At 42.2% G+C, this 24,626-nt stretch overlaps 1 protein-coding gene across 5 annotated transcripts in view; it reads left to right on the top strand.

Annotated features, from left to right (window-relative positions):
* The window catches only part of AP2A2 (adaptor related protein complex 2 subunit alpha 2), a 148,270-nt gene extending 123,645 nt beyond the window's left edge, over nt 1-24,625 (top strand). For all 5 annotated transcript variants that reach the window (XM_089653548.1, XM_089653549.1, XM_089653547.1 and 2 more), the window contains 7 exons: nt 3,163-3,245; nt 5,333-5,422; nt 11,917-12,040; nt 16,525-16,641; nt 22,544-22,613; nt 23,918-24,052; nt 24,455-24,625. In XM_089653548.1, coding sequence (XP_089509674.1) covers nt 3,163-3,245; nt 5,333-5,422; nt 11,917-12,040; nt 16,525-16,641; nt 22,544-22,613; nt 23,918-24,052; nt 24,455-24,532 — 697 coding nt within the window. In that variant the 3' untranslated portion in view covers nt 24,533-24,625. The remainder of the gene's footprint in view (nt 1-3,162; nt 3,246-5,332; nt 5,423-11,916; nt 12,041-16,524; nt 16,642-22,543; nt 22,614-23,917; nt 24,053-24,454) is intronic.
* Nucleotide 24,626: the final 1 nt, after the last annotated feature.

The raw sequence follows: 24,626 nt of genomic DNA, 5'->3' as shown, positions 1-24,626 counted from the left end.
TGGAAATAGCTTCAGCTGCAGTTCTTTGTTAGGGGGGGCGGACAATATTTGAATAAATTCTTTTAAATGTTTACTCAGGCTTATTACTATGCATTTGAAGGATCATTTAATAGTTCATCTTTAAAAAAAAAAAAAAAAAAAAAGAATTAATAAATGCACATCTTTTTGCAGGTTAAAAAAAAGTTTATTTTTATTAGGAGCCTGTAAAGCAGCAGTTTGTGGGTGCAATCTCAGGCACCTGTCAGTGTAGCTGTCTGCCCGTACCTTGTATGGGCAGGCAATTACTGAATGACAGGGAAAAGCAATGATCTACCTAGAGCGCTCCTCTGTGCCCTGGTAATTTGAGAACTACAAGTAGTCAGCTGCAATGGCTGACTGTAGTTGTAGTTTTCCCATTCACAGAACTTTTTTTTTTTTTTTTTAAATTGTGACAGATGTGTGGAAAACCAGCCCGCTGTCACAACGGAGGCTCAAGGGGGATGAGGGGGCTGCTCATTTACTAAACTGTTACACCCTGGAAAGATGAACTTATCCTTTAAAAAGTATATGAATCCTTTTCATCCACCTGTCTGTGTACCCTGTGTGGCCAAGATGGGTATATCTACTTCTAACTTATCCATTTGCCCTTGTTTAACTAGCACAGACATTACAACGTGTATGACAAAAAATCAGCAGAAACAACTGATGCATGTGGTTGTTCATTAAAAGAATTTGTTTTTAGAAGAGAGTAGTGTGATCCTGCACAGTCATGTTGACCAAGACAGGAACTTAGGAGAAACCTCTATAGTTGGAACAAAGACCGCAGTAAAATCACATTTTTAATAGAACAATCTCTGATAGGGTTCAGGCAGCAATACAATCTAATTTCTGATTGTTTCTTGCTTCGCATGTCATTGAGGGTATATGCCCTAAAATGGGACCAAACCTGTAGGAAAAACTTGAGCCTCTTCCATTCTATTTCCTATAAACCCTTGGATTACTTTTATCATATGATTTTGCTTACACAGTGACTACTGAGAAAAAATACATTTTAGAAACATACAAAAACTCCTTTTGAAATGCATTCCTTGCCTCAAATGTTGACTTTCTTTAGGTAGATAAGATGTCACTGCTGCTTTAATCAGACTATTGTTACATGCAGAAATCTTCCATCTACCCATGTAACAAAATACCATGTATCCAAGGGCCCCTGGATCGCTTTGATTTTTGCATGCATTGCAGTAGGAGTGCCCTAGTTTCCATATCTCTAACATGGTTCTGACTGAGAGCCCACTGCCCACATCAGACTAAATAACCTGCCACTGGTGGTCTCCCTGCCAGATGATCTGCGTGTGTTTTCTTTCTAATCCTAATAGCATTTCCTGCAGCATTTTATCAAATCTTCAAAATGCTGCTATGTATGACTTTGATGATTTACTAAAGTAGGGTCTGTGTCTTCACAAAGAGAACACCGATTTTTTTACCATATTCTTTTTGAACTCTAACTTTCCAACTGGCATCTTAAAGTAGACCTGCAGTAGTCCTAGTTCTGCAAAGGATTACAAGACAGGTAGGCACTGTGCTTGCTTGTTTTATTTAATTAAAAAATAAATATAATATTTACCCTCACAGAAATTAGTATGGCATGTCAGCATAACCAAATTCAATTTTTTATTTTTTTTTTTTGCAGTAAAAATAATACCTGCAGAAAGAAAATGAGATTTTTGTACTCATCGTAAACTTGTTGGTAAAATTCACAGAGGGGAGTCTACTACCACTTTAAGAAAAAATACACTGATTGATGCAGTTAATGAATAAGCCGATGCATTCATTTGGATTATTATTATTTTTTTTTATTTTAATTCAACTGAAGTTCAGCTTTAAAGCAAAACCTTGGAAGTAATATGGAGATGGCTATTGCTGACCACCTAAAACTGAAAGTTCTGATTGTTATGCTGCGTCTGTGGTTCCAATACTTTTTGACCCAGACTGAGGATACAGACCAAGAATGCTAATGTAAAGTTGAAGTCTTTACCTGCATACTTGTTCTAGGTCTGTGATGCCTAAGTATTGAAGCAAGAGGGGGTCAGCATGACACTCTGGCAGTTGGAAAACCACACTCTCCCACGGTCCACAGGTGGACTGTTCCTGTCTATGGAGCATGCTTTGAGTGTGCTGACATCATGAACAGTCCATTTACAAGACCGCTGGACCACGGAGGGGCTGGAGCTGAAGGGACCGGTCTTGTGCGGGGAGGATCGGTGGGTCAGGTTAGTATATCTCCGCTGTTCTCTCCCCAGAGCAAAATGAGCAATTAACCCGTGCAGTGCGGCACAGCCCCACTGCACAAGCAAAAAAAATGTATTGCCTGGAATTCTGCTTTAAAGCTAGAAACTGCTGAATCAATATACAATCCAGGACATAACGCACTGTAAAAAAAAAAAATTTTTTTAACCTCCACCGCGTTATGCTGATGAACTGAATAGCTTACATTGAGCAAGATGCAGGGACCGTTGAGTCACCAGAGCTGACACTTTTTCCCTGATAACAGGCATTTAGGCTATGACATCTTAATTTAGGCACACACTATTTCTTATATTTCTAATTTTTCTGTGTGGTTCCTGTTTCTACTTTGGAATCCAGTGTGTTTTACAGTAAGGGTTTTTAATCTGAAAATACAATGTTATTTATAATTTGTACCCAGACTAAAGAGGAATAGTGCTTAGCTATTTTCTTTAATGCCACACTGTTGAAAATTCCCAAATTCTTATAATAAAAAAAGCACAATGTCTACCTCCATTATTTTTGTAGCATCACATTAATTGCACACCGGCAGGTCCACTTTGTGAAATTTTGCCAGTTCAAATCAGCCGCTATTGTGATTATGCCTGATTATTTGTTTTGATCTTTGTGGTTCCCAGTAATCCACTCCATAACCCTGATCATGCAAGTGACATATTTGTTACCATTCTGTGTGGCACTTTGTGCTTGCAGAATAGCTGTCAGTAGAGAACCTTTCCCTGATGACAAAAGTTCTAGTTCTCAAGATGCCATTTTCCTTTTGTGCTTTAGTAAATATAGTCATACTTTTTCCTTTACCCCTCATTAACTTTACTTCTGAAAAATAATTCTTTCTCCTCTCTAGAAGAGATAATTCATTTATCTTTGTCCTACATTTTGAAGGTTTATCTGCAAAAATAATGGTGTCCTGTTCGAGAACCAGCTACTGCAGATTGGCCTGAAATCTGAGTTTCGCCAAAATTTGGGTAAGTGTTAATGTAGTCTGAGCCATTAAATGCTCATCCAAGCTGCCAACATAAGTTGTTTATAACACACCTGAAGAGGGTAATTGCCGGGAATATAAATACAAACCCGATACTTAAAACAATAAAACTACAAATGTGCAAAATACATACAATGCAACTGACGTTAGTTGTTTATATTCTCCCGTGTCTGCGATTTATGTTTTAATTTATGTTTTAGAGACAGCAGTAGCACAGTCTATATTACAAAAAGAAAAAGGTTATAAGGTTGTTTAAATGCTTTTTTCTCCTGCATTAGTATGATGTAAACTTCAAAAGCCTGGAAGCTTCAAGCATAAAATATATTGAAAAAGTGCATACGCATAGGTTTCTTTCAGTTGAGAAAGTCCTTCTTGCACAAATACCCCCAATCATTCCTACTAGCACAAAACCCCTTCCAAAAAATTCCCCCTCCTAGCAGAAATCTCCCCCCAAACTCCCAAATCACCCCCCTTCCCAATTCCCCTCTCCTAGCACAAATCATCCCCCCCACTCACCTCCTAGAACAAACTTTACTGTCCGCCTCCCCCCCACATACCTCCTCTCAGTACAAATCCCCGCCCCTCCCAAATCACCCCTTGTAGCACTTTTTTCTTCCGTCCCAACAAGAACTAATCTTACCCTGCCACACTCCAAATTCTCCATCCCAGTACAAATCACCCCTTCCCCTCTCCTAGCACAATTCCCCCCCCCCCGCACCTAGCACTAATCCTCTTCTCCCTCCCCCTCCTGAAACAAATACTCTCACCCCCATCACAATTGTTTGTTACTCTGTCCGCTCACCCCCATTGAGCAATTCTCCCCTCTTTCCGAGACGCAGACCTCAGATGCAGCACGGCTGTGTGATGCCCTTCCTCTTAGGCTCCTCTTCATCTTGACATTTAAGCGTTGAGGAGGAGCCTAGGGGAAGCTAACATCGAGCACATTTGACATGCAGGTGGCTGGGAGAGATGCGGTTCAGGGAGACCACTTGATGTTAGATTGGGACTTTATAGGGTTTGCTTACCCACTCCCTACCCACATTCTTTGCTGTGAGGACATGGGGGCTGGTAAGAAAATCTTGCACAGTCCTGATCCAGAAAAGCTGCAGTGGCAGGAATGTGAAGCTGGAAGGGAGAGGGCACAAATCGCACCTTCTTGCTCTCTCCTCTCCAGATTTGGCTGGTGTTATTCAGCGCTAAGCTGACAGAAGTAGTGATGGTGCTGTCAGTACTCCTTTCAGTTTGGAGCGCAGTACTCGACAATTCCCAGGCGCCGTGGCGACCAGAAACCGCACCTGGGCCTCTGCCAGCTCATGCTGCCCTGTTCTACCCTGCCCCACAGAGTGGAGCCCAGCGTTCTGGGACCCCCAGAGTTTCCCCCATCCCTCCCCATGCACAGAGTCCTGCACAGCCCCCGTGAAAGCCAGTCCCACTGCCCCCCACCGGTCTTGCTGCCTTCCTCTTGTCCAGTTACCCCCTCATCCCTCTGACCCTCTCCTGTGATGCTGCCCCCAACTGGCTCCTAACTTTAACTGATTTCTTAATTCAAAGCAAATTTGTCAAGCCCTGTTTTAGCGGCAGGAACACTCCTTGCATTGCCCCCCCTCTTCCCGGACAAGCTACCAGCACCCCAAGCAGCCACTCCTCCTGCCCAACTCTTGTTCCGGGCCTGCTCAGGCTGCTAAAGATTTATGCAAATCTGGACTCTTCCTGTAAGTATTAAGCTAAGTACCACCTTTCCCTCCCCCAAACTATTGGTCACTAATGATGACGACTCATTGACCAATATATGAAGACTAAGAAGTGATACTACTAGATTCAAGCTCAACTGTTGAAAAACAAGTACATATTAGTTTAGTTTTCTTTACTTCTGGATCTATGGACTATTTTTTAATTGCAGTGTTTGTTGAGGTAATCTCCACTGCATTTTTTCTTTATGGACACAAGTTTTTTCATTTAACTTATCAGTTACCTGCTTCAAGAATACATAGCTGTTGCGTTACCATCTCTATCCTGCTGATGGCAGTCTAAGTATTTGTTCTTCTAGTCATGTCTTGATCTTTTCTCTAGGTCGAATGTTTATTTTCTATGGCAACAAGATGTCTTCTCAGTTCCAGAACTTCACTTCAACACTAATGTGCTCAGATGAACTTAAAGCCAATATCCTTTCCAAAAATGAATGATAATTGTGTGAATAGCTGTGCTTATGTATACAAGTAGTAGTAGTTATATTTTGGAGGTGTCTATAGGACCAGTAGTGTATATGTATGTGTGTGTGTATATATGTATGTGTGTGTATATGTGTGTATGTATTATATATATATATATATATATATATATATATATATATATATATATATATATATATATATATATATATATATATTTATAATTTTATTCCCTCCATATGTCCTGGTGCAAAACATCCCATGGAAATTTCTCTCCACTGCCTTGAGCTCTGGTCCAAATCTGCTCACTCATCCTTTTCTCAGATTTACAAGATTTTCTGCTACCTGGTCTTCTGTTCATATATAAGTTCTACCAGGTGGATATTCAGGCCCCCTCTGGTGCCAATATTAGGTGTTGGGTCCTAACAACTGCTCCCTGGGACTGTCAGGACATTGACTTGTTTGTGTGCCTGCTGGCATATGTTTGCTGTGTTGCCTATCCCTCAGTTTAACTGCTTTTGGATTGTCCATGGTAGACTAAAGATCCTGTGCCCTGAGGAGCATAGGAGGAGGTCTCTGTACTAACCATGTGATTTTTAGTACAGTAATTTCAGTTTCCCCGTTGAGCTATTGTATTCTGACAGGGGGACTTCATCCTCCCCATCAGAACACACCGGTCAGCGCTTGGCTGAGAGTGCTGATCGGATGCCGATTGGCTGCTGGTTTTCCAGCATGCCCTTTCAATAGAAGCTGGTTGTGAGATCAGCTTCTGTCAAACAAGGACCTGTACACATGGGCAGAATGTCAGCTGGTATTCGGCCCGTGTGTGCGTGCCTTAAAACTTAAATCTGTCAATGCCATAGACAAGTCCCACCCTGCTATTCTTTATGATCTCCATATTGCTTGCCACAAAACTGAGGTAGCTGGGAGTTGCATGGATTATATATGGATATGTCCCTGCAGCTTCTCTTTTACCAGTGTCCAGTCACCTGAAGGTAGCTGCGTGTAATCCATGGTAGTCTTTAAAGGTCCTGTACTTGAAGAAATTGGATTTTACCGGCATATCTCCACATTATTATATGCAGAATCTAACTGTGGTTTGAACACTGCCAATTCCTAATACGATGTGATTTGGTTCACAGCATTTAGTTAATTATTATATAGGCAGATGTAGGGTAACCTTTTCAAATAATACAGTTGCAAGAAAAAGTATGTGAACCCCTTGGGATTACGTGGAGTTTTGCATGAATTGGGCATAAAATGTGCTCTGAACGTCATGTAAGTCACAACAATAGAAGAATACAGTCTGCTGAATATAATACTACACAAACATTAGATGTTGCCATGGTTTAATTGCACATAACATGTAAACATTCACAGTGCAGGGAGGAAAAAGTATGTGAGGCCCTAGTTTAATGACTTCTCCCAGAGCTAATTGGAGCCAAGAGTGAGCCAACCTTGACTCCAATCAGTGTGATGATATTGGATGTGTTGCTGACAGCTGTCCTGCCCTTAAAAAACACACACCTGTTTTGGGTTTACTGGTTTCAAGAAGCACTGTCTGATGTGAACCATGCCTCGCAGAAAAGAGCTCTCAGAAGACCTACGGTCAAGAATTGTTGACTTGCATGAAGCTGGAAAGGGTTACAAAAGTTACGTGTGTCCACGGTAAGACAGACTGTCTACAAATGGAGAAAGTTTAGCACTGTTGCTACTCTCCCTGGCGTGGTCATCCTGTAAAAATGACTGCAAGAGCACAGCGCAGAATGCTGCATGAGGTAAAGAAGAATCCCAGAGTGTCAGCTAAAGACCTACAGAAATCTCTGGCACATGCTAACATTTTTGTTGACACATCTACAATAAGGAAAACATTAAACAAGAATGGAGTACATGGGAGGACACCATGGAGGAAGCCATTGCTGTCCAAAAAGAATATTGCAGTACGTTTGAAGTTTGCAAAAGAGCACCTGGATATTCCACAGCACTACTGGCAAAACATACTGTGGACAGATGAAACCAAGATTGAGTTGTTTGGGAAGAACACACAACACTATGTGTGGAGAAAAAAAGGCACAGCACACCAACATCAAAACCTCATCCCCACTGTAAAACATGGTGGAGGGAGCATCATGGTTTGGGGCTGCTTTGTTGTCATTGATGGGAAAATGAATTCCAGAGTTTATCAAAACATTTTGCAAGAAAACGTACAACCATCTGTCCGCCAACTGAAGCTCCGCAGAGGATGGGTGATGCAACAGGACAATGACCCAAAGCATACAAGTAATTCAACAAAACAATGGCTGCAACAGCACAGAATAGGCCTTCTGGAGTGGCCCAGTCAGAGTCCTGACCTCAACCCGATTGAAATGCTGTGGCATGACCTTAAGAGAGCGATTCACACCAGACATCCCAAGAATATTGCTACAATGAAACAGTTTTGTCAAGAGGAGTGGTCCAAAATTACTCCAGATCGTTGTGCAGGTCTGATCTGCAACTACAGGAAATGTTTGGTTGAGGTTATTGCTGCCAAAGGAGGGTCAACCAGTTATGAAGTCCAAAGGTTCACATTCTTTTTTCCTCCCTGCACTGTGAATGTTTACATGTTATGTGCAATTAAACCATGGCGACGTCGAATGTTTGTGTAGTATTATGTTCAGCAGACTGTATTCTTCTATTGTGACTTAGATGACGTTCAGCGCACATTTTATGCCCAGTTCATGCAAAACTCCACGTAATCCCAAGGGGTTCACATACTTTTTCTTGCAACTGTATGCAGTAGGACACACAATGTATTCACAAATTCCCTGGCCAGTACGCAAAGCAGTTTTTCTATTCTAGGCATATCTTTCTTGGTGGTTATTTTGTTTATTACATGGACCAGTCATGCTGTTTTTTGTGCTATATGCATGGTGTTTTTAACCATTTTGTAGTCATTTTTTTAAATTTTAGTAAATTATTTCTTTGATTTGGGTGTCCATTAAAGTCTTGATTTTTTGCCTGTAACTTTCTATATATTTGAATCTGGGATGTGGCACCATATTTAACTACTTGCCGACCGCAGATAGCCGAATGACGGATGCACTGCGGCCGGCCAGTTCTGGGTGGATGTCATATGACGTCCTCCCAGAATGCGCTCTCCTGCGCGCCCCCGGGGGCACGCACTCGGCGATCTCCGTGATCGCTGTGTCCTACGGACACAGCTGATCATGTGACGTGGTAAAAGGCCAATCACAGCGGCCTTTTACCACGTGATCAGCCATGTCCAATGACACGCTGATCACAGGGAAATGCAATTGCCAGTTCTCGGCTTTCCTCGCACTGTCAGATCGTGAGGAAAGTACTGCCGAAAACCGGCAGTTGTCAGAGCAGGGATCAGCACCGATCATCCGTGCCCTGATGATCGGTGCCCAGCAGTGCGCCCACCTGTGCCACCCAGCAGTGTCACCATCTGTGCCCACCAGTGCCACCCACTTGTGCCCACCAGTGCCGCCCAGCAGTGCTGCCAGTCAGTGCCACCAGTCAGTGCCCAGCAGTGATGCCATTCAGTGCCACCTATCAGTGCTGTCTATCAGTACCCATTATCAGTGTCGCCTCTCAGTGCCACCAATCAGTGCCGCCTATCCGTGACACCTCATTAGTGCTGCCTATCAGTGCCACCTATCCGTGCCACCTCATTAGTGCCGCCTATCAGTGCCCATCAGTGCTGCCTCATCAATGCACATCAGTGAAGGAGAAAAATTACCTGTTTGAAAAATTTTATAATAGAAACAAAGAAACTTTTTTCAAATTTTTTTGCAATTTTTTTGCTTATAGCGCAAAAAGTAAAGCGCCCAGCGGCGATTAAATACCACCAAAATAAAGCTCTATTTGTGAGAAAAAAATGATAAAAATTTCATATGGGTACAATCTTGCATGACTGCGCAATTGTCATTCAGACTATGAGAGCGCTGAAAGCTGAAAATTGGCCTGGTAAAGAAGGGGGTATAAGTGCCCGGTAGGCAAGTGGTTAATCAGATTGGGCATTAACCAAAACCAGAGCAGTTTTTCAGTGGTGCAAATGCAAATGTTGCATGTATGTATTCACAAAGGAAAATTCTTTCTATTCATCCACATCTACCATTATTGCCAGTTGTGCATTTGACCTTATTTCCTGGTGTTTTCTTTGCCATTTGGCATTCAGTATGTCCCTTCTGATGGTAATATGTTACATTCACCCATATTTTGTTAATTCTGCTAATACTTTTATAGAGTCTCGATGTTATCCCATTTTTATAGCTCTTAAATCTTCTGTCTTTTTTTTCTATTTGAGCTCATTGCAACCATTTCAAAGTGGGCTAATGATAGAGACTTGCATACCTCCCAGTCTACAGTAGTTGCAAACATATTGGCATTGTTTCATCTCCCATAGATTTTGTAAGCCGTGCATACAACTGAATGTGGCCATGAGTTATAGCAATAAGATATCCTCTTAATAAACAGTCCAGCTCACAGCTACACAGCGATATGCCAGTACATGCAAGATGTTATCCTCACATATTGCTCTTAATATGCTTCATCAGGATGTATTCTGATCTGGTATATTTGTGTTTTTCAATGTATTTAACACTGAAGCACACTCCAATCCACTTCATATCAAATGCTTTGTGCATGGAAACAACGGCCTAAGGTCATAAATTAGACAGATGATTCCCTAGTTGACATACACAAATCTATTTCAGGGATTTTCCAGTCTTGACAATCTTACAGTTGCCTATCAAGTACATGCTTCTAGCAAGGAAGGCAGCTTTTTGGGGTGTGCTTTTGTGGCTGGTAGGTGGGGCCTCCAATATTTTCCTAGTACAAAATAATTGGCTCTGGTTTCACTCCGAGCAGTAAGTTGACTATAAGCTATATGTACCATGATTGCCAATTTTCACAGCAGCCATTTATAATATCAGACACCGTCCCCCATCAGGTCCACATGTGTTTGTGGTATCTTCGGTCCGCCTGTACTTTCTCATAATTGGATTGGAATGTAGGGATATGTCGTGATAACGGCTTGTTTGTATTATGGTGTGACTAAAGGCTAGTGTTTCCTTTGTACTCCATATTTGAAAAAAGAGCTTGTTTAGTGGCTCGAAACATTGCACACATCTTCTTAAATTGGTTTTAGTCTGTCAGATAATGGTGGCACCATATCAATTCTGGATTTACCATTAGAAGCTATAAACCTGTGCTTAGAGATGGCAAAAAGTTAAAAAAGGGACTTTCTCTTTGTAGTCATTGTTCATACATTTTTCCCCCATCATAGGCAGAGATGCAGTCATCTTATATAAACATATAAAACGGTTGCTTTATTATCAAAAATCCAGGTTAGGGCCAGTTAAAGAAGAAAATCTTCTTTACAAGAGGTGACTTGGCAGTGGGGTGTAGTTTTGGGCACCAAACCTGGTGTGCCTTCAGTTTCCAGTGATGGAAAGCTCTCCCTGCACTGAAAATTCAAGTATTAAAGAAGCCACAATAATAGTTTGCTCCAAGTATGTGCATGAATGTCAATTATACACTGTGTTGAGAACATAATGTTTCACTAAGAAATTCTTAATTTTCTATGGAATCGCTAACTTTGTGTTGTCGGCAAAATTGCCAGTGACAGTTGCTCCTCCTTTACCTCTGTGGCTTAGCTAGAACCCATTGAAGGAGAGCAAATTTGTAGCTGCACACTATCGAGTGCTGTAGCACTATCGCCACTGACTTGTTAAATTGTTAGCTGCAAATTGCTGTTACTCTCATTAGCAATTTGTAGCAGTGACTAATCTTAGCTACAAAATTGCTAATTTGATATCAACCTTTTTTGAGTAAATATGACTATTTGCTTAATTTGCAAATCTGGACCGTTCTAGTTAAAGTAGAAGTTCACCCAAAACTTGCAGTCTACTTGCAGCCACATTCTAAAACTAATCTATCTAGCCCTATCAAGAAGAATTGCTATGCATACCTTTTCTGAAGTCGATCCGGTCTGGTCTCCAGCAGCGGATGCTGTGTGCAGGAGAGAACTGACAAGACTGTGAAATGTCTGGGAGATGACATCACCCATAGATTTGCTATGGAGGTTCAGTTTTCAGCTGTCTCTTGAACAGGCCTACACAGTGAAGCCGCCGCTGACAGCTCAGCGTGGGACCGGACCAGAGCGGCTGCAGAACAGGTATGTATAGTGATTTCTTCTTTACAGTGCTAGATAGATTAGTTTTCGAATATGGTTGTGAATAGGTTTAGAGTTAGGTTTTGGGTGAACTACTTTAAAGATCATTGTACAAGATTTCGAAGCACAAAACACATTTTAAGATAAGGTTTCACTGATAAAAGGCTCTAAACTTGCTCTGCTTTATAAGGTTAATCATTGATGTTATATGTTCAGTATTCTACTTGCAGCTTAAAAGTAATGTATGCATTTTGCAAGAGCAAGGTCTCACAACCAGCAGCCTTTTATTCTCCTTGATGGCATTTCATGTCTGAATCTCCAGTCTAAGCCAGTGGAGCCTGCAGTTGATGGAGGTGCCCAGGTGCAGCAAGTGGTCAACATTGAGTGTGTGCAGGAGTTTGTGGAAGCCCCGGTCCTCAACATCCAGTTTAGGTATGGCCAACCTCTGATTTCTGTTGTGAAGGCCCCAGTCTTCAACAACCATTTCAGGTATGCTTCTCCTATTATTTCTGTTATGGAGGCTGCCATCCTCCACATCCTATGCTGTTCCTTAGTTTTGTTGTATAACAATGTCACGTGTTGCAGGACTTTTGTTGTACTGTATCATCCCATGATACTATTCAGTTTCAGCGTGATTGTTATTTCTTTCCTATACAATTAGCAGAGTATAAAAATATAAAGGTGGTAATAAATTCATATTGTGAATGAATACTCTTCATGTACAGAATACAGTACATAGTGTTTAAAGTGGAGTTACACCTAAAAAAAAAAAAAAAAAAAAGTCAGCAGCTGCAAAAACAGTCACTTACCTGTCCCTCGGTCGAGCAGTGTCCTCACCACGGCTGGTTTCACAGGCCGCCTTCTCTCCCTGGCGCCGGCATCTTCAGTGTGGGCACCCCCCGTCTGTGACAGCTTGCGGCTTCACATCTGGATGCCCACTGCGCATGCGCGAGAAGCATTGCGCTTTGTGAATGGCCCTGTAGTCTTCTGGGACCTGTCACATTGAGGGAGGGGGAGGACAACTTCCGCTTCCGAAATTTGGGTACCCGCTCCCCAAAGGTGCCAATCCTAATGGGGAGCGGGGGACAAAGACTTAAAGCGTAACTTCCCCTTTTGGGTGGACCTCTGCTTTAAGCAAAGGTTTTGACCCCCTTGATCTCAAGACATGTTTTGCTGATTTTCTCAAAATACAGGCACTGTAGGGACCAGGTTTATAATTTGTTCTTGCAAAATTTTATGCACAGTTCAGTTAATTATCGGGTTTAACAGAAACATAAATTAAAAATATCACAGAAAATGTGCAAAGTTTTGGGCGCCCTGTCAGTATTTTTAAATTCCCCCCAGCAACAAAAACACAGTTTGCAGCCATTTCTTATGACCCACAGTATTCTCCTTCCTGTATGAACTTCCCACTTTCTTTGGTAATCACTCCTATAAGTATATACTTTAAGTAGAACGCAAGGCAAAACTGTTTTTCATTTTAGGTACGGAGGGTAATAGCCCATAACCGCTTTTATGCCATATCTGTCCCGTTGGGGAGATTTTCCTTTACTTCCTGTCCCAGGGCCAAAACAGGGAGTGAGGAAATTCCTCCAAAGAGTGTCACCAGTGTCCCCGTTGCAAGATTTGCTTTCTTCTATTTTGTTCTGGTGTCAACCCAATATTTGGGATTACAGTATAATAGAAAACAAGACAGAGATGGTAAATCTTAACAGGGCCACAGACAACAATAAAAGTCTGAAGAGTTCTAATCCCTCTCCACTCTATCCAAGACTGAAAAAGAAAGTTTTGTCTTAGTTATACTTTATTATTTTAATCAACAAAAATAAATTTTAAAATTACTTTAAACATGTTATACTTGCCTGCTCTGTGCAATTGTATTGCACAGCGTGGCCTTGAACCTCCTCTTGGGTTCCCTGCTCTGGACGTGTCCTCTTCTGGGTGCACCACCATAGGAAGCCACTTCCTATGGGGGGAGTACACCTGTGGGCTCAATTCTGAGCCAGGCTGTGTTAGTCTACTGGGGCTCAGCTCCATCCCCTGCTCTCAGTTCACAGGATTGGATTGACAGCAGGATTAGCCAATGGCTCTCACTGCTGCCTCGGAGAGAGAGAGAAATGCTGCAGACAGGCACAGTGCTGGATTGAGATCAGGCTCAAAAAAGTATGCAGGGGCATAAGGGGGCGATACAAATACAGGGACATTTGTACCATTGAGCATTCCCTGCATTGCAAATGTCCATCCTTTAGAACCACTTCAGGTTGTGTTACGTGCATGGATTGTATGGCTTACATCTGCTAACAGATTTAAAGTGCTTCTAAAGACCAAACATTTGTTTACCTTAATGCATTCCTTGCATTAGGTAACAACCTTTTTCAGGTTAAAGTATAACCCCCTCATCCAACTCTAATACTTACCTGAGCCCTCACTCAATCCAGCGCTGTGGCCGTCTGCATTGACTATCCTCTTCTCCCCGCTCACAGGCTTTTCTGACAGCAGTGGGAGTTATTGGTGTTGGGAGTGCAGCTGTCCAGGATTTGCACTGTCTGCTGTGCAGTTTGCAAGCTTGGTGAGCACCCACTTGGCAGGTGTGTGGGGTGTGGATAGCATGGACTGACCTGGAGCAGCGGTTCTTCAGCCATTGGTTCTCGCTTCTGTCAGTCAAATTCTGTGACGAGGAAGCAGGGGGCAGGGAGACGCCACACTGTCTTTGTCAATGGTCAAAGGCAGTGCTGCTCAGGATTCTAATCTAGTCCAAATGTCATTTCCAGACCTGAATCTTAAAATGACTGTAAAGTCTTATTTGTTATTTTGAAAAAATAGAATTTAAGTTTATACCAATTTGCTCTGTGCAATGCTGATCCTTCTCTTCTGGGATCTCCTGCCAGTGTTCCTGGCTCCTCCTCTTCTTGCTGTGTCACCATAGGAATCTTCCTAGTGAGCCTATTGTGGCACACCTGCATGCTGAATCCTGAGCAGCACTGCCTTTGACCATTGACAAAGACAGTGTGGCGTCTCCCTGCCCCCTGCTTCCTCGTCACAGAATTTGACTGACAGAAGCGAGAACCAATGGCTGAAGAACCGCTGCTCCAGGTCAGTCCATGCTATCCACACCCCACACACCTGCCAAGTGGGTGCTCACCAAGCTTGCAAACTGCACAGCAGACAGTGCAAATCCTGGACAGCTGCACTCCCAACACCAATTACTCCCACTGCTGTCAGAAAAGCCTGTGAGCGGGGAGAAGAGGATAGTCAATGCAGACGGCCACAGCGCTGGATTGAGTGAGGGCTCAGGTAAGTATTAGAGTTGGATGAGGGGGTTATACTTTAACCTGAAAAAGGTTGTTACCTAATGCAAGGAATGCATTAAGGTAAACAAATGTTTGGTCTTTAGAACCACTTTAAATTGTAACTAAAGCCAAAACTTCTTTTTTTTTTTTTTTTGATAGAGTGGAATTGAATTAGAACAACTGTCAGTTATTGCTATCTGTGTCCCTGTTACGGAGAGTCATCCTTTCTATTTGTTATGTTTACTGTTCCCAAAAGTGAAAGTAAAAGAAAATCCCACATTTTGGGTTGACACTGGAATGGTAATAAAGGAAATATTTCAGGGGGGACCCTAGTTCTGGTGACCCTAGGACTTCCTCACTTTGGAGGGATTTTCTCTCACTTCAAATTTTGGCTATGGAACAGGATGTGAAGGGAAATCTCCCCAATAGGACAAAGATGGCAAGGAGAACTGACATGGGTTATAAACCTTCCTTGATCTGTCCAAGATTAAAAACAAGAAAAGTTTTCCATTTAGTTACACTTTAATATTGTCCGTTCATGGTTAATGGATCATTCCTTAGAATATCCAACTCCTTTCACCATCCGTTTCTTCCTTGTCTTTATAGGAACAATGGCGATACTATAGAAAGTAAGGTAAATACATCGTAGTCTTGATAAAGGGAGACTATTCCTGAAGCGTCAGATGTGTGACACCAGTTGTCAAGCACTCAAAGTATTTACAGAGTGCTGGTATTTACTGCACTGTCTGAAGAGTGAGGAAAGACATGTCCTACAAGGCAGAGCATACCATTGTGTATGAAATTACAGGGGTAGTTGTAATACCAATAATACATATAATAGTACAAGGGTGTTATTAGACATTTTAGGGGTGCCAAGATTAAGGCAGTTGATGTGGGGAGGACGTTTTTCAACATGTCATTATAGGGGATGTTGGAGTGTAAAACAGCTTGACTCTGCAAACTTCCCCAACTTAAAGAACCCAAAGTGGTGTTGAATGTACATCTAGCAAGTGTTTCCTAATGTGGACCTTTAATCTCCATGTCATCTGAAGCTCTGTGCACGACAACCACCTCCGCAATATGAATTTGCACTTTTTTTTTACACTAGTCCTGGCCTTGCCCACCAACTGCTATTCTTGCCTAGGCAGGAATGGTGTGTCCCTGCTCTCTCAGCCTCCTGAAATTCCACGTCACATATCCCAGGAGGCTGCAGAAGTAGAGAATAATACCGGATAGGGGACGGAGCTGTGGGTAATCATCAGAGGCAGCAGGTATCTGATGACTGAGGATGACCACGATGGCGGCGCAGGACCTGGGCTGCTGCACATCAGCACATCACTGCAAGACAACACTGGATCTGCTGAGCAGGTGAGTATCTGAATCCAGGACAACGCTGCATAACAGATAAGTGAAGCTAAAAAAAAAAGAAAAAAAATGGGGGAGCACCTGAAGTTTCTCTGTAAATAGTCCTAAGCTGTGACTATGACTGTCTGGGCTTTTATGGAATATTGCACTATTTTTTTACAGCCCGACAAAACACAGTATCCATTGTCCAGCCTGGGGGGTATAATACTAACTTACAACAAACATGGTATTTTAGTTAAATCTGCTGTTTGTTTTCTATAGGTACGGAGGTGCTTTCCAAAACTTCTCCGTAAAGCTGCCCATCACTATCAATAAATTCTTTCAACCAACTGAGATGGAAGGCCAAGATTTTTTTCAGCGCTGGAAACAGCTCAGTGGGTAATGTTGATTTTGTTACTACATCATTTGAGTAATGTCAGGTCGCTGAACAGCACATCCATGATTAACTAGATGGATAATTACAGCATTCTGTTGAAATTATATGTAGCTAGGCTTCGTCAGCATGAGGTGTGATAAACCGAGAACATCATTTCAAGAGGCTTAGTTCTTTCTTTCCCACTCTCTAAAATCAGCACACAGTGCTCTGCACTTAACAAGGGGTACTAGTTACATTATTGTACTTGTCTGCATGTGTCACTCTGGACCTCTGTGGACAAATTCTGGTGGAGCCAGTTTTAAACGTGATTACTGTCTCAGTAGATTATAACAGCAAATAGACATAAGAAGGCTTCCAAAATCTACCTGTCAGAGTGGTATAAAAGATACTTTATTAATTCCAAAAGAGTGTTCTCACCAGAAGGGGCATAAATATCAATGAAAAGATATGGTGCCAACACAAACCTTCAAGATCGTTTTGTAATGACCTGCACAGGAATAAACCCAATCAATATTAACATCTTTACAGTATGTCCAAATACAATATTGAGCCCATGAGTATTATGTAGTTAGTCCATAGAAAAGTAATCATTTTTTCTCAAATGTCATTTGTACTGACATCATTATTGAACAACTTTGTTGAAACAGATTCCTTTGTAGTATTATAGAGACCTGAAGCAAAAATTGTATCCACTTTTATTAGGCTAATGTCTTGTATAAAGTAGACAATGGACCATAATTTCAAATCAAAACACTGAGAATTCCACACTTCTACCTGTACTAGTTTACATGAAGTCTATAGCAGATTATCACTGTTGCTGTACAGACCTGGTAATCCTCATGTTGGATTTGTCTACATATACTCAAATCACAATAGGGATAAAGCAAAGGATAGCTACACAATGTCAGAATCAAATGAAACACTTACTTTCAGGATAATTTCAATAAATGTCACATGTAGCCATCAAAACAGGGCCAATAAGTAGCAGCTCTGGTTCCATTAACACGTCATTTTCAATCCTGGTTATGATTACTTATAGGGCTTACACAGTGGTAATTTCCATAGATTCAGTAATTACCTTAGAAAAACAAGAAACATCTCTCTAGATGATAGAATTCTCCAGAAATTACAAAGTATAAATCCTAATGGTACAGGACACAGTACTTGTATTCATAGAACTTGCATTATATGCAGGCTGTATTCAGGTGACTGGATATTGGAAATAAAACTTGCTAGGGCAACAGCACGCCTATATAATTCCACCAACTTTGTGAGACTCCAGGTTTCTTTTTTTTTTTTGCTAGAGTCTTTAGGTGATGGACCTGTTCTCCCCTGGAGAAGTATTTTTTCTTTATACTATTTTTTTTTTTCTCTGAAGCTGCTATCATAATCTGACTGCTTACTGCCCAGGGCTATCTAGTAGTTTCCAAATCGGTGAAGTGTGTACCATGGGGAATGTACTCGAACCACATTGTGTGCCTCTGGCACTGGATCCTGCATTAGGCGCTCACCTTGCCATGTAGTTAGCTGGAGAGTGCTATAAAGATGCAGGGCCGTGGTCCATTTCTGTGGTTCCCAGACCCTGAAAACTCTTTTGTGGGGTATGCCCACCATGATGGGCATAACCTGGACCCTTAGTAGGCCCAGCCTTGTGGATAAGGTAAGACAGGGTTTCCCTGTACATTAGCTCAGTTCCTGGCTTTTGATAACACAATCCAGAGTATTTAGCACATTATGCAATTTTATAGACTGAGTCTTTGGGAGGTATTCACTTTTTATTTTGGATAACCCCTGCCATTTTTTGCCTTTCTTTTCTTGCCAATTCTGTGTGAGCATTTTAAAATTGGTGGGTTTTTTTCTCTTCTGATCTATATTTAATCTCAGGAGGATAAGGTAACTTTGATTTGCTGCTTGTATGACGCATTTCCGCCTTTTCCACTCAAAATGCACACAGCACACCTCTACACATCTGACTCCATATTCTACAGAGACACAGGAACGCAGTCAGCACCTGGATAGAGGCTCTTATATTCGGTTACGCAAAGCCCTATCTATTCCGCTATTACTCCTGTGGGTCACTTAGGTACCTTACACTTGTGATCTGCCACTGCTAAGAAAAAAGGGCTAAATACCATGCATTTTGCAGAAGGCCTACAAGAAACTCAAACCACTCTGTGACAGTGTTTCCTTGTCCCAGAGCAATGTCTTATTATGACAAAGCTCCCTTTAGCTAACTCTAGATCTCTTTTAGGCACATACCACATGACCTGTGTGCCACTGTCTGGATTCTGTGGAAAATCCTTATGTTCCTAACACATTACCCAGTCCATATCAGTATAGATATCTAGCATATTTTACGCATCTCCCCCCCCCCCCTTCACACAGAAACATGGCTGAGACTGTCAATCACAGGTTGTGTGCAGGAGAATCCCTCCCCATCACCTTTTTATTGCAGTCAGGAAAACGTCAGACATGATTCACGCTAATAGCTGAGGAATAAAGCTGCAGACAAAAATGGCACTTAGTGCACTTAATTGAGAGAAGTACACACTGTACAAGGATATGCTTTGTTTGTAAACCTCAGACATGAAATATGAACACTTTAAATGACAGGCTTGTGCCTTATACATTCAACCTCATGTGTCACCTTGGGATCTCAACTCGGCACCCTCTGTACTTCAGAGACCTTCCTTTGAACTAAAGTGGTTTTGAGACCAAAATCTTCCTTCCTATGTAAGGTGGTCTTTTTTTTTTTTTTTCTTTCCCCCCTAAGTGAGAACATAGTTTTAATTTTTCCTTTTTGTCCTGCCCCAAAACATGAAAGGGAAATTGCCCTACATTTCCTGGATGTGGTCAAGGCTGTCAGGGTCTACCTGGTAGCCAGTGTCAATATTCACAAGATGGAGTTCCTTTTTGGCCTGTCTTTGGACCCTCGTAAAGGGAATCCTACCACCATTACCAGATGGATCAGGCAACTCATCTGTAGGGCCTATGCTATCAGAGCCCGTTCCATCAGGGCTGTTTGTGTCTCTTGGGATTTTGAGCATTTTTGGGATAACACTACAACAAAGAGGAAGGAAAAAATGTCACCAGCACACCGAGGATCACCAATATGGGTCCAAAGGTTTTAATAAACCATCACATAGTTACAGCAAGGCAACGTTTCGGAGTCTCGCAGGACCCCTTCATCAGGCATGTTGGTCACATGCCTGATGAAGGGGTCCTGCGAGACTCCGAAACGTTGCCTTGCTGTAACTATGTGATGGTTTATTAAAACCTTTGGACCCATATTGGTGATCCTCGGTGTGCTGGTGACATTTTTTCCTTGCTGATTCTGTTCGGTTCCAGCCGACGGTCACTGCAGCACCCACTCATACACACAGCCATTTTTAACGCAGGAACGTGTGCGTTTGGATCATACACTTGCATTTAACACTACAACAAAGCCTCCACCTGGTCCTCTGTTCGCAAGTTCTCCAAATTCAAGCTGTCATCTGAATAGTTTTGTTTGGGTTCTTTGACCCTTGCTTTTATTGCCTACTTGTTGGCAGTACTGTTTCCTATGTTAACCACCCACCTCTCAGTTTGTTTGGGTATGTCCCGTGATCTATGAATACAAGTCCTGCACTGTACAATTAAGATACACTATATTGCCAAAAGTATTGGGATGTTTGCCTTTACACGCACATGAATTTTAATGGCATCCCAGTCTTAGTCCGTAGAGTTCAGTATTGCGTTGGCCCGCCCTTTGCTGCTGTAACAGCTTCAACTCTTCTGGGAAGGCTGTCCACAAGGTTTAGGAGTGTGTCTATGGAAATGTTTGACCATTCTTCCAGAAACACATTTGGGAGGTCTGGCACTGATGTCGGACGAGAAGGCCTGGCTCACAGTCTCTGCTCTAATTCATCCCAAAGGTGTTCTATCGGGTTGAGGTCAGGACTCTGTGCAGACCAGTCAAGTTCCTCCACCCAAAACACGCTCATCTATATCTTTATGGACCTTGCTTTGTGCACTGGTGTGCAGTCATGTTGGACCAGGATGGGGACATCCCCAAACTATTCTCACAAAGTTGGGAGCATGAAATTGTCCAAAATATCTTGGTATGCTGATGCCTTAAGAGTTCCAATCACTACAACGAAGGGGCCAATCCAAAACCCTGAAAAACTATCCCACACCATAATTCCCCCTCTACCAAACTTTACACTTGGCACAATGCCGGCAGGAAAATGCCATTCTCCTGGCAACTGCCAAACCCAGACACGTCTATCGGATTGCCAGACATTGAAGCGTGATTCATCATTCCAGAGAACACGTCTCCACTGCTGTAGAGTCCAGTGGCAGTATGCTTTACACCACTTCATCTGATGCTTTGCATTGCACTTGGTGATGTAAGGCTTGGATGCAGCTGCTGGGCCATGGAAACCCATTCCAAGAAGCTCTCTACGCACTGTTGTTGTGCTAATCTGAAGGCTACATGAAGTTTGGAGCTTTTTAGCTTTTTATTGACTCTGCAGAAAGTTGGCGACTTCAGCCCACTGTGCACTTCAGCATGTGCTGACCCTGCTCTGTCATTTTTACGTGGCCTACCACTTCGTAAATGAGTTGCTGTTGTTCCCAGTTGCTTCCTCTTTGTTATAATACCACTAACAGTTGACTGTGGAATGTTTAGCAGCAAGGAAATGTCACGGGGATGGTCTTATTGCACAGGTGGCAACCTATCACGGTACCACGCTTGAATTCACTGAGCTCCTGAGAGCGACCCATTCTTTCACAAATGTTTGTAGAAGCAGTCTGCATGCCTAGGTGCTTGATTTTATACACTGTGGCCATGGAGGTGATTGGAACACCTGAATCCAATGATTTGGAGGGGCACACATGGCTGGCGATACGGCAGAATAGCTGGCCCTCTTGTATGAGCTCCGGGCACCTGACCTGACCAGGAGGGCTGACTTTACTGCCTTATTGCTGAACTGATCTTCATGTGTCCAACAACCCCCTCCCCCCCCCCCCCCCCCCCGAAGCAAAGTCACCTTCTTTCCTGCTGGCTGCTGCAAGGGGAGCCAAAGGAGAAAGGAGTTTGTTTTCAGTGTTTTTGTATTTGTGCCCCCCCTTGTGCTGCTTCGCTTTCCTCGTGTAATACCCAGCTTCAGGCAGCTCCAGCCACATAAACCACTGATTCACGCTGTGCTGGCCATAGTGCCCATATGAATGAGCCCCACAACCTCATTCACACACCGCTTTGTTAATTCAGTGCAGTTTTATCTTTTAGACAAAGATTTAGAATTGTGGAAGTTATGTTGTGTTTGTGTCTGCTAATAGTGGTTTTAGTGTATTTTTAGTAAAATTATTCTTTTCGGCGGGGAGGGGAGAGGCCCTGTCATGTAAGGTAGAGTGTGTGTACACAAAATGTACACACACGCATTAGTTTCGAAAATGTTAGTTTAGGAGGTTTTCATTAATTTTTTGTTTTATTAGATTGATTCTTTTTTTGACTGGATCATAATATATAATCGAGATGGTTAATATGTCTTTGTAGTTAATGAAATGATACTTTACTGTATTTAATGACAATCTTTGCCTTCTGGAAGATGGTAATACAACAAACAGGCTTCCAGAAAAATGGCATACTGCAATTTGTGACCTAAAGAAATCTACAAAATGGCTAGATAGTCAACATTCCACTCGGATTACTCTTATACAGTGTAATTGATTTTTCATTTCTAAATTATTTGCTTGGACATTTATAGAAAAAAAAACTTCCATAAATGTTTTTCTTTATGAATATACCACATGTACATGTTTTACCTGGCCATTTACACCTTTTCAAATAGTTTACACAATAATATTTGCTAAACTACCTGTTCCTTGCTCAACACTTTGTGTACTATTTTGTTGCTCCTGCAGGCCCAAGCAAGAGGTTCAGAACATTTTCAAGGCAAAGCATCCGATGGACATTGAAATCACTAAAGCAAAGGTTGGTGCCCTACACCATATTGAAATACATCATCAAGAAGCCGTGAGGGTTGGGGTTGGTTTTGCTTTAATTCTCTTAAGAATCTAAAGCTGAAACTATATATTTTGGATGTATTTCATAGTATACAGATAAAACAATTCCCAATCTATTGTGTAACTTGGGTGATTGGTAATACCAGCTCTTAGCCTGTAGATGGCACTGCTGGGGTGCCATAAAATGCAAAATCTGTAAGTTTAGAAAGTAATGGGTTTTTTAAATCAAAGCAGGAGATCCCAGTGCAGGGTCTCAGGGCAAAGGAATTCCAGTGAAGATTAGATAACTTTGTTTAAAGAGACTGTCACTAAGGAGGGGGTAAACTGCTGCAGATATGAATTGCAGGCATCTAAAGTTGCCTGCTCGTACCTGCAGCAGCCTCCCAAAGCCTTCTGTTATGACCATATTTTAGGTTAAATAAGTTCACCTTTTAATATAAAAAATACTTTTTTGTTTTTTTTGCAGTTTTTTTTTGTTTTAGGAACCTGGAAAGCAGTGCACCAGTGTTAAGCAGATTGCTGGTGACATGCAGGTCTCCTGCAGACTGTCAATGTAGTCTGTCTGCTCATATCTCGTACAAGCAGGCAGTTTTACACTGATAGCAAGAATCTGTGAACTACCACAGTACTCAGCAACACAATGGTAGTTCATTGAGAGCTACAGACAGCCGCAAAGTTTCCCATTCACAGAACTCTGTGAATAAATGATGCAGCCAGGGAGGCAGAGCCCCGCACAGCTGCGTGTTTTTTTTTTTTTTTAATTGTGCCAGCTAATGGGGGGAAGAAGATCCCCAGCTAGCTGTTACACCGGGGATTGGGGGGGTGTGAGAGCCGGTCGTACAGTAACATTTTACACCCTGAATATAGGTGTAACATGTTATGAAAGGTGAACTTATTCTTTAAGCTTTGGCATTTCCTGATGGTGCTGTAGCTTGCCTGCCTCCTGTGTATTCCTGTTAGGAATGTGTGGGAGCTGGGGTTAGTGGTCACAAGGGCCAAGGTTTGGGAGACTGCCGCAGACACCCATAGGTGTCTTTATATCATACCTGCTGTAGCAATTTGGGGTTACAAAGAGGTTTGATGTGGGGACTGCAGGAGGGGTTAGTGGAAGAAAAGTTAGTATGAGGGATGCCTTAGGTTAGGGCTTTGGTGTTTAGGCTGAAAGCTGCCAGCACCAATTTCAAGCTAGCGAAAACTAAATCTTATGCCATAGATGGCAGTTAGAATTGTGCATAGGTATGGTGTGTAACATCTCTTTTGTTAACCTGTCAGCTCATTGGATTTGGACCTGCCCTTTTGGAAAATGTTGATCCAAACCCGTCCAACTTTGTGGCAGCTGGAATTATCCAAGCAAAATCCCGACAGGTGGGATGCCTGCTACGCCTCGAACCTAATGTGCAGGCACAGGTGAGTGATCTTAGGAGAGCTTGATGGCTGGTAATGGTCCTTATGGAATCTTCAAAAAAACTGTTGTCTAATTTTCCTGTGTAAAATAATTATAGCATATGCTCTGTTGCTTTTTCACTAGTGTAGCTGCCATTGTGGGCATGTTTTTCCAGGTGCAAGCTCTTAGTTTGCCATCCTTGCTATTGTACTTAGTAACTGATCGGAAACATGCAGGAGTTAGGCATGCTAACAGCTGATATGCCGATGAGTGTGCCAGGTCAGTGACTTTCCAAGTAGAGAAGGATGGATAAAGACTACAGGCACAGAGTTTTAGAAAAAACAAGTCCACAACAGCTGCTATATATCTATACTGATGGAAAATAATACCGAAGATTACTAACAATGTTTTTTTTGCCCATACAGATGTACCGGCTCACCATCCGCACAAGTAAAGAGGAGGTTTCCCAGAGACTGTGTGACCTGCTCTCTGAGCAATTTTAGACCTCAATCACTTTGGTTCCAGAACCCATGTCTGTGATCTTCCCTTACTGCCAGTTCCTTATCTCAGTGAAAATAAATATTCCTTACACATTGT

The sequence above is a fragment of the Staurois parvus genome, unplaced genomic scaffold (assembly GCF_062004578.1).
Source record: "Staurois parvus isolate SC_StPar_1 unplaced genomic scaffold, SC_StPar_1.0 ptg000715l, whole genome shotgun sequence".
Lineage (NCBI taxonomy): Eukaryota > Metazoa > Chordata > Amphibia > Anura > Ranidae > Staurois > Staurois parvus.
The sequence above is the reverse complement of the archived record's forward strand: the minus strand, read 5'-3'. Positions and strand labels throughout refer to the sequence as shown.